At 50.9% G+C, this 10,275-nt stretch overlaps 1 protein-coding gene across 1 annotated transcript; it reads left to right on the forward strand.

The window, feature by feature from the left end:
• Window positions 1-345: 345 nt before the first annotated feature.
• Window positions 346-9,005, forward strand: SV2A (synaptic vesicle glycoprotein 2A; the record flags this gene model as incomplete). Its single annotated transcript, XM_080915104.1, has 12 exons — window positions 346-967; window positions 2,340-2,520; window positions 3,316-3,467; window positions 3,548-3,681; window positions 4,248-4,337; window positions 4,542-4,652; window positions 4,823-4,911; window positions 5,431-5,595; window positions 5,795-5,928; window positions 7,525-7,731; window positions 8,273-8,432; window positions 8,822-9,005. 12 exons carry the CDS (start codon window positions 346-348, stop codon window positions 9,003-9,005), a joined length of 2,229 nt encoding a protein of 742 aa, XP_080771230.1.
• Between the last annotated feature and the right edge of the window lie 1,270 nt (window positions 9,006-10,275).

A 10,275-nucleotide genomic window follows, 5' to 3' on the forward strand; every position in this document is an offset into this window, starting at 1 on the left:
TCCTCTCTTTTCCTAGATCTCCAGAGCCTCCCAGGAGAAAAATTGGCAGCCCTCCCTGAAATATCTTGGCTCCTTGGTTTAGCTTTTCCAGCCTGGCTCCCCTTTCCCAATTCCTCTCCCTACCCCCCCTCTCCCTTCCCCACTCACCCTACTGAACCTGGTGTAGAACAAAGCTCTTTTCTTCCTTTTCCCCTTCTGGACTTCACTGGCCAGGCCCTCTTAGTCTGAGCCCAAAGATACTGGAGCACATTTCATCTGGGGAGAGGGTCTTCTTGACCCCTCCAATTCACTGAGCAAAGGGCTGAAAAAGAAGCAGAAATCCTGTGACCTGTCCCAAGCCCCATCATGGAAGAGGGCTTCCGAGACCGAGCAGCGTTCATCCGTGGGGCCAAAGACATTGCCAAGGAAGTTAAGAAGCACGCGGCCAAGAAGGTGGTGAAGGGCCTCGACAGAGTTCAGGATGAGTATTCCCGAAGGTCCTACTCCCGCTTTGAGGAGGAGGAGGATGACGATGACTACCCTGCCCCTGCCGACGGCTATTACCGCGGAGAAGGGGCCCAGGATGAGGAGGAAGGTGGCGCTTCTAGCGATGCCACCGAGGGTCACGACGAGGATGATGAGATCTACGAGGGAGAGTATCAGGGCATCCCCCGGGCAGAGTCTGGGGGCAAAGGCGAACGGATGGCAGATGGGGCACCCCTGGCTGGAGTGAGAGGGGGCTTGAGTGATGGGGAGGGTCCCCCTGGGGGCCGGGGGGAGGCGCAGCGGCGTAAAGACCGGGAAGAATTGGCTCAGCAGTACGAAACCATCCTCCGGGAGTGTGGCCATGGACGCTTCCAGTGGACACTCTACTTCGTGCTGGGTCTGGCGCTGATGGCAGATGGTGTAGAGGTCTTTGTGGTGGGCTTTGTGCTGCCCAGTGCGGAGAAAGACATGTGCCTGTCAGACTCCAACAAAGGCATGCTAGGTAAGAGAGGTCTGCAAGTATCCTGCTGTGGGGAACCACCTAGTCCTTCCCACTAGTTTTGCAAACTGTACCTAGAGGGTCCACTGACTCTCCACCCCACCCACCAACCCCCGTGCCACCCCCATAGACACCCTCTTCTGGAGGTTGGGTAAATGAATTTGTGTGTGAGAGGGAGTATAGCTGGATTGTGACTTTCACTGGTGCCTGTGTGGGTGGAGTTTGTCTAACTGCTGGATATGGCCGTGGTGGGTTGGGCTACGATTTATTTAATGCATCTTCAAAGTCTTCCATCCTGTTATTGAGTTGCGGTTCCCTGACTGTAGAACAAGACAGTTTTGAAATGCCTTGGTATATACGGGAGAGTCTGTTTGGAGTGATGTGGGTAAAGACACCTCAGACATGGGAGTGTCTAGGGACCAGGAACATCTTTGATGACCTTTCCTGACAGGGATCTAGAAGGAGAGAACTCATATGCTCACGGAGAAATTATAGAGGGCTGGCTTCTCAAGAGATCTCTCTCTCCCCCTCTCTCTCTCCGTCTCTGTCTCTCTCTCTCTCTCTCTCTCTCTCTCTCTGGGCTTGGTTTGGACACTGACAAAATGCAAAGTTTTAGAGATGACTTTAAAAATCAACTCCAATTTTGGTTTTAGGAAAGAAACAAAAAACTGGGGGAATTTTAGGATCCCAAGTACCGGGGCTGGAAGGATAAAGGATAAACTTTGTATTGGAGCCTCTTTCCCGAGGAACAGATTTCCTTCTGTAAGGGTATCAGAACTGGGAGAGAGGTGTGGTGTGAACGTCATTAGTTCGAGCACTCAGGAGGTAGAGGCTGGCGGATCTGTGAGTTTGAAGCTAGTCTAGTCTACACGGTGAGTTCCAGACCAGCCAGAGCTGCACAGAGAGACACAGTGTCAGTCTAAGACAAGGAGGATGACGATCTCAAACAGTTTGGGAGGATAGAGAGGGCGGGTGGTATCTAGGAATCTAGGTAGACCCATTTCACTTCGAGGTGAGTTAGGGATGAGTAGTCTGCAGTAGATGGAGGAGGGGAAGCAGAGAGAGAGGAAGAGAGACGATTGGGGAGGGGGAGGGGGCAGCAAACGTGAGGGCTGTTTTTCTCAAATATTTGTCTTCTTGCCTTTGAGCCCCTGGTGTGCAGTGGTGACTGTCCACCACTTTCACACACACACACACACACACACACACACACACACACACACACACCCGTCTCTGGGTAAACTTAGCTCCTAGAAGTTCTTCAGACCCATTTTACTGCAGGAGTTCCAGCCCCCAGAGTTGGGTCTCTAACACAAAGCTGGTCAGAGAATTGACGCATATCTGCTCATCACCCTCCCTTTCCTCCTCTCCGCAGGCCTCATTGTGTATCTGGGCATGATGGTGGGGGCCTTCCTCTGGGGAGGCCTGGCTGATCGGCTGGGTCGGAGACAGTGTCTGCTCATCTCGCTCTCCGTCAACAGCGTCTTCGCCTTCTTCTCATCCTTCGTCCAGGGTTACGGCACCTTCCTCTTCTGCCGCCTCCTTTCTGGGGTTGGGTGAGTGTCCACATCTTAAACCCTTAAAGACAGAGCTGTGCGCTGGTCACTGCTGTGATGTACCCTTGGCACAGTGTACACATTAAATCTGTGTGAGCTGAGTGAATAAACACCTTTCCCACCCCCTCCCCTCTTCAGGACAGCTCCCCATGTCCAGTGCCTGCCTGTTAACATCCAGAACACCATGTCTGTCCCAGAGTCCCCCAGCTTACCTCTACTTCTGAGGCTGTGCACACTGAGGTCCAGTGGGCCTGAGCCTTACCCCTGGGCTCATCATGAACACCCTGGAATTACCCCTCCCAGAACACCCTGGAATTACCCCTCCCAGAATATATATTTGTCCTGAATTTGCTAAGAAAGCTTGTTGACACTCTCTTTGGCAGAATCTGAAGTCTGCACCTGCACTGTCTCCATATGTTGTTGTTGTTTGGGGGGTTGTTTTGTTTTTTTAGACAGAGTGTTAGTATGGAGACATAGCTGACCTGGTACACTATGTAATACTCTCCTTGCCTTTGCCCCTGGTGCTGGGCTCACCACGTTCTACTACGTTTCCCTTTTCTGCAGTGATCTTGCCTCCTTCCCAAGTCGTAGCCACTCCGAGGGTTCAATGCTTGTTCTTTCCTTGATGCAAGACCTGCTTGCCTGTTGTTTCCTGCCATCCCAAGAATAGTGACTTGGTGGCTGGTGTCAGAAAGAGCTTGTAGGGCATGATGTATGAGATGGGAATAAAGTTGGCACTGAGGTGAGGGATTGGGAGGACGGCTGTTTCCTAATGTTTACTTTTGAAATGTCCAGGATTGGCGGTTCCATCCCCATTGTCTTCTCCTATTTTTCGGAGTTTCTGGCCCAGGAGAAGCGTGGGGAGCATCTGAGCTGGCTCTGCATGTTCTGGATGATTGGTGGAGTGTATGCAGCTGCAATGGCCTGGGCCATCATCCCCCACTATGGTAAGCCGTCTTCAGACTCTCCGTGCTCCCAGCTCTGCTGTGCTCCCGGCTTCTCTGCTGATTCTGTGACTGTCCGCCAGGGTGGAGTTTCCAGATGGGCTCTGCTTACCAGTTCCACAGCTGGAGAGTCTTTGTTCTCGTCTGTGCCTTTCCCTCTGTGTTTGCCATCGGGGCTCTGACTACGCAGCCGGAGAGTCCCCGCTTCTTCCTAGAGGTGAACAGATTGCTCTAGGGGTGTTGGGAGTGTGGGGATGAAAATGCTTGCTGTGGGGTTGGTGCACTCTTGTGACCGCCTCCTCCTTCACAAGCCCATAACTCTGGGGGACTTTATCCTGCTTCCTTTGTCTTAAAATGTGTTCCTGGGGGGTTTGGAGAGACCAGGAGACCTGCTCCTCTATGGGTGGCTTACAATTGTGCAGGCTCAAGTTGGGACCCCCTTTATATCTCTCTACAGACTATTCCTGGCTCCAGCAGATTGAGTTGTGGCTCCTCCTGGGGCTATTATTCCCCTCATTTTAGGCTTTCCTTTGCTTTACTGGAGACCCCCAAGGATCTATGCTGGCATCTGTTCCCTTGCAACACCTCCCCCATCCCATGTCTTGACCAAGTCTCATCATACCTTGCTGAGCCCTAGCTTGGGCTGGTGTACATACCATAGACTAGGGTTGCAGAGGAAGCCGGGAGACTTTTTGTATCTTGGGACTCTGGAAGGGATGGGATCTGGAACGCTGGATCTGGGACCCCCGAATTGCATGTTGGGAATTATGTTTGTGGTTCTAGAACGGGAAGCACGACGAAGCCTGGATGGTGCTGAAGCAGGTTCATGACACCAACATGCGAGCCAAGGGCCACCCTGAGAGAGTCTTCTCAGTAAGCTACAACTCAGCCCCCAACCCCCACTTGGACCCTTCTGGATGTCACCCATTTCCTAGATGTCTCAGACCACACTGTAGTTCAGTGACCCCCCCCCAGGGCATTATGTTGCTTACTGCCTCCCCTTTTGCCCCTGAGAAAGAGACCCTTGGAGCGGGTCGGGAATTGTGCGTGATAGCTCACTCCCTTCCGTGTGCCCAGGTAACCCACATTAAAACGATTCATCAGGAGGATGAACTGATTGAGATCCAGTCTGACACAGGAACCTGGTACCAGCGCTGGGGAGTACGGGCTTTGAGCCTGGGGAGTCAGGTAATGATCGAGTGAGGGACGGAGCAACAGGAGTGGGGGAAGTGGAGAAGGGAGGGCTTGAGCCTGTGTGCCGGTGAAGGTGAACTGAGGGAGGCGGGAAAGGCAAGAATTGGAGGTCAATAGGGAGGCGTTAGTGTGGCCATCTTTTGCCTTCACTGTGTCCTGTGTAGGTTTGGGGGAATTTCCTCTCCTGCTTCAGTCCGGAGTACCGGCGCATCACTCTGATGATGATGGGTGTGTGGTTCACCATGTCCTTCAGGTGAGGGGGCTAAGTGTTGGTTGTGGTCGTGTGTGGCTGAAGAAGAGAGATGAGACTGGACAGGAAGGAGCACATCCGGAGGGAGGGTGCTATTTTTCCAGGTTCTCTACTTAAGTCATCAAACTTGTAATTCAAACGGACAGGTGTTCAATGTTTGCCAGAAATGTACTGGGATAAAGAGACATGCTTCAGTCCTTAGTTTATCTTCCATCAGGAAGAGATAAAACTAGCTGTTAGAGTTAGTACAGTGGTGCCGTGCTGAGGTAAGGATGTTGTATTATGGGGACACTTGGGCTTGGTGGACAGGGACCTAAATCCTCGCAGTGAATGGGTAGGGGAGTATAATGGGTAGTGTAGAAGACCTTAAAGTCTCCAGAACCACAATGGCTGAATGGAGAATGTGTGGGATGAGGCTGGGGAGTAAGCATGCTCCTACACAGGTAGACTGTCCATCTGCCCCTGTGATGGGGTTCTGGCATCTCATTTGCCCCATCTGATTCCACGCCTCTGACTCTCCAGCTACTATGGTTTGACTGTCTGGTTTCCTGACATGATCCGCCATCTCCAGGCTGTGGACTATGCAGCCCGAACCAAAGTGTTCCCAGGGGAGCGCGTAGAGCATGTGACATTTAACTTCACACTGGAGAATCAGATCCACCGAGGGGGACAGTACTTCAACGACAAGTATGTGGGGGGTGTTTCCACATCACATTTCCCTCTTCCTCCTACTTCCTTCTCACTGATGAGTCTGAGCTAAAGACAAGGTGGTTTGAGGCAAAGCCTGTGTATGATCAAGGCTCCTGGTCTTGGTCTCACTACTTCTGGGGGTGTGAGTGAGTGAGGGGCAAAGGTTGAGGGGGTGTGTCTCATCCTGGTCCTGCAGATTCATCGGGCTGCGTCTGAAGTCAGTGTCCTTTGAGGATTCCCTCTTTGAGGAGTGTTACTTTGAAGATGTTACGTCCAGCAACACATTCTTCCGCAACTGCACATTTATCAACACTGTGTTCTATAACACCGGTAAGGCAGCCAGTGGGTGTCAGCCTGAGGGACTTTGATGAAGGGAGAAAGAGGCTTCCACATCCCCTGGCTTCCTGTTCTCAAGCTGAGTGTCCTGGAGCGGTGGGGTCGCTTACTGGCTACCACCGGTGATTTGGGAAATATAATGGGCATTTTCCTGTGATCCACTATCTGAGGAAAACTTGGAATTCTTTTACCTTTAGCTGTAATTGTAAAGTTTCATTGAGGTAATGTTAATGCAGTTTTGAAGAGGGTAAACTGGGTGTTTGGGGAAAAGGAAGACAATACAAGGGGTATTTAATAAGGAAGAAGCTGGGACCCATGGTGTCAGTCTGCTTCTTAGCTTGGCCTAGCAGAGGCCTGCAATCCCTCTCCTCAGAAGGCTGAGGTAGGGGGATTGAAAATTGTCTGAGAAAGTTTAAGGCCAACCTGGGCGGGCGACTTTGTAAGTTCCTGTCTCAAAATTTGAAAGGGCTGAGAGTGGTGAGTTCAGTGGTAGAGCACCTGCCCAACTCATGTGATGCTCTCTAGGTTTAATCCCTAGTAATAAAAAAATTCTAGGTGGAGAAGAGAGGACCAGGAGTTCAAGTCCACTAAAGATCAAGTTTGAGACCAGGCTAGGCTGCATGAGACCTGTTTTAAAAAGCAAAAAACAAAAGAAACAACAAAACCCTTTAAAAACAGTGCTGAAAAGATGGCTCAGCAGTTAAGAGCACTTACTGCTCTTGCAGAGAACCTACTTCAATTCCAAGCTCACAGCTGCCCGTAACCCTTGTTCTAAAGGATCTAACATTGTCTTCTGGCCCCTGAGCATTCATGGTACATGTGCGCACGCGCACACACATACACACACACACACACACACACACACACACACAGCAATAACAACAACACAAAAACAAAAAAGCCTAAGATAAATCTTTTTGAAAAGATATAAGAGAGAAAAAGAAACAAAACACAAAACAAAAACCTGACTAATGGTCTTAGCTCAAAGGCTGAGTTCTATGTGCTAGACTGGAACACCCCACCTCCTTTTTGTTGTTGTTTTTGGTTCTGTATTTTTTTCAAGTCAGGGTTTTACTGTGTAGCTTGGTTGTCCTGGAACTCACTCTCTAAATCAGGCTGGCCTCAAACTCAGAGATCCTCCTGCCTCTGCATCCAGAGTGCTGGGATCAAAGGTGTGAGCCTCCACCGCCTGGCTAACATCCCACCTCTAAATGGAGGGTTGTGTAAGCTTTTCTCACCTTGCAGGAAAGAGAGAGTGAGTGGGCGGGTGAGAGGGAGAGGATGAGGGAGACAGAGAGAGACTAAGACAGACAGACACAGAGAGACACAGAGACACACAGAGGCTCACCTAAAAACTTCTTTTGAATGTTTTCCTCAGAAGCAGTTCCCAGTTCAGCAACAGGGCTCCTGTTTATAGCCAGCTCAGGTGTCATGCACGCTTCTTGCTTATGGTCCCTCTGCTGAGAAAATTGCTAGTTCCCATGGTGATGATGTTGGATACTAGTGTCAGCGATAATGCTGAGAGCCCCTGACCGCTAACTTCCACAGATGTAGCAGTTCTCATGTTTGTCCTGTGTCCTGATCTTCTAGATCTGTTTGAGTACAAGTTCGTGAACAGCCGTCTGGTGAACAGCACGTTCCTGCACAATAAGGAAGGCTGCCCACTAGACGTGACAGGGACGGGTGAAGGTGCCTACATGGTATACTTTGTCAGCTTCTTGGGGACGCTGGCTGTGCTTCCTGGAAATATTGTGTCTGCTCTGCTCATGGACAAGATTGGCAGGCTCAGAATGCTTGGTAAGGGGCTTAAGGACTGGGTGCTGTCTGATGTAGGATAGAGGCATCCTGGGCTGGGTGGACTGTCAGCAGGCTTCTCATCTCCTCTTGTGGAAAACATTGACCAGAGAGCTTTCCCTTCGCATGTTTCGTAGGATGCTACGATATGGGGGTGGGTCTGGCACAGAAGTTACTCTAGGGTGTTAAAGAAATAGGTAGGATGGTAGGCAAATGGGGTTTGAGGTTATAGATCTGAGGTTCAGCTCCACCTTGGACAGGTTACACCCTATGAGCTTGACCTGCAACCACAGCACCTCTCACAGGAAATAGCTCCTCTCTCAAAAGGCTGATCTCTCAGATAGGTCCATGGAAAACATACCAATACTTAGTTTATAGCTGGTATTGAATAAATGGCTGCTACTGGAATGGGTATTAACAAACACAGGGGTTGAGGACAAGTGAAAAGCCTACCTTTTGGCTACCCTGGGGTTGCCTCAAAGCTAGCTGAGGGTAAGCTGGGGTCATGGCTGGGTTTCATTGCTGTCTCTTTTCCTGGCTCCAGCTGGTTCCAGTGTGTTGTCCTGTGTTTCCTGCTTCTTCCTGTCTTTTGGGAACAGTGAGTCAGCCATGATCGCTCTGCTCTGCCTTTTTGGGGGAGTCAGTATTGCATCCTGGAACGCGCTGGACGTGCTGACTGTTGAACTCTACCCTTCTGACAAGAGGTAGTCTGGAGTGTGGCAGGGGCAGGGGAGGAGGTTTAGGAGCTACAGGGCTGGGAAGAAGTGAGGAGGGACCTGAAAGAATATCGTTAGGGATAAGAATCTGGTGAAGGATAAGGGTGTTGTTAGGGGTAGGACACACATCCCTGCTGAGCTGTTCCTTAACAGTTGGGAGCTTTTGTCTTCGCTCCTTGAAGTGCTAATCACTAACCTCTGCTTCTGTCTCCTTTCTCTCCTGTCTCCCAATGTGTCTGTATGCCCCATGCTCCATCACTACTCCATCCTTTCTTCCTGCTCCTGCGCACTGCTTTTGTCTTACCCCACTTTGCCTTCCCACCTGCCCATCTCCCTTCTTCTGGGCCCTGACCGCCACGTGGCTTGGCACTGAGCAGGACGACCGCCTTTGGCTTCCTGAATGCCCTGTGCAAGCTGGCAGCTGTGCTGGGAATCAGCATCTTCACATCCTTTGTGGGAATCACCAAAGCTGCTCCCATTCTCTTTGCTTCGGCTGCTCTTGCCCTTGGTAGCTCTCTGGCTCTGAAGCTGCCTGAGACCCGGGGACAGGTGCTGCAGTGAGGGATGGTGGAGTGTCTCAGCGGCTTTAAGGATGGCAGGCACACTGTGACCAATAATTTCTTTTCTCCCTACCCTGCCCTGCTGTCCTGGTCCTCACTCCCCTGTGTTTGGTGTCTTAGCTGTGTGTGCCTGTGTGCATGTGTGTGACCCTGATGGGCAGGGACTACAGGGAAGGTCCCTTCGTCCCACTTTTGGGATGGGGCACTCCCACCTGCTGCCACCCTAACTTTGCACAAGGAGAAGGCTGAGCTGTATCCTTCTCTCCCCCAGTGTTAGCGGAGGGGGGTGTTTCCCTGCTCCAAGGGTTCCAGAACTTTTGCCTCCCCTTCATTCCCTCTGCCTAGGCCCTGGTGAACTACAGGTATGGAGTCATCTTGGGGGCTGAGGCTTGGACCAAAAGAACTTCTTGAGTGGGAAGGGCCTTGGGTGCCCTCTAACCTCCCAAGGATGCTGGGGAGTAGCAATAAACCTCAGCCCTCTGGCCTCCATTTTCACCTCAATTCAGGTTACAAGTGTGAAGCCTGGATTTTATGGAATTAGTTTTCTGATTCTTATTTATATGTAAGTTCTGAGGCAGCTTAGCTGGACTGTGTGTGGGTGTATACATACACTCATGTATGTGTGTGTGCTCATGTGTGTGGGTGTATGTGTGTGTGTGCCATGGCATAGGGGTACCACTATACTGTTCAAATATAAGCCAAGAGTAGTAGTTTCAGTGAACACACACACACACCACTGTTTATAGTACCTCCCAGAATCTTGAATCTCTGTTGGGGCTGCAGGCAGAACTCCTATGCCAGGCTAGAATGAGTCCTGAAATCTCGGGGGACCTGAGGGCATCTGACAAGGACTTACTCTCTCCTTCAAGAGAGGTTTTACCCACTAGCCACAGCCCTCCCATCTGACCTGTCCACACAGGCAGTGTACCAGAGGAAAGAAAGGGAGGATAACCAGGCACGTATGGTCAAACCAGCAGATCCGAAAGCACAAGAAGCTGGGGCAGGAAGCAGGGGTCCACCCCCTAACCCTTCTCAAAAAGGCTGGGTCCTGAGGGACCTCTACTGCAGGGACCTGAAGCCTCAGTTTCCCCATCTTGCCCTTCCACAGAACAGCCTCTGTAGGTAGAGCTGACCCCGTCCTACCCTACTCTGTGTGGCTGCTTTCTTTGGTACCTCTCTCCCCACTCCCACTGTAGCTGTGACGTGTTGTAGTTTTTAGCTGTTTGTAAAATGTTAAAAAACAAAACAAAACAAAACAAAAAGCTGAAAGG

This window comes from Micromys minutus (assembly GCF_963924665.1).
Source record: "Micromys minutus genome assembly, chromosome: 4".
Taxonomy (NCBI): Eukaryota; Metazoa; Chordata; class Mammalia; order Rodentia; family Muridae; genus Micromys; species Micromys minutus.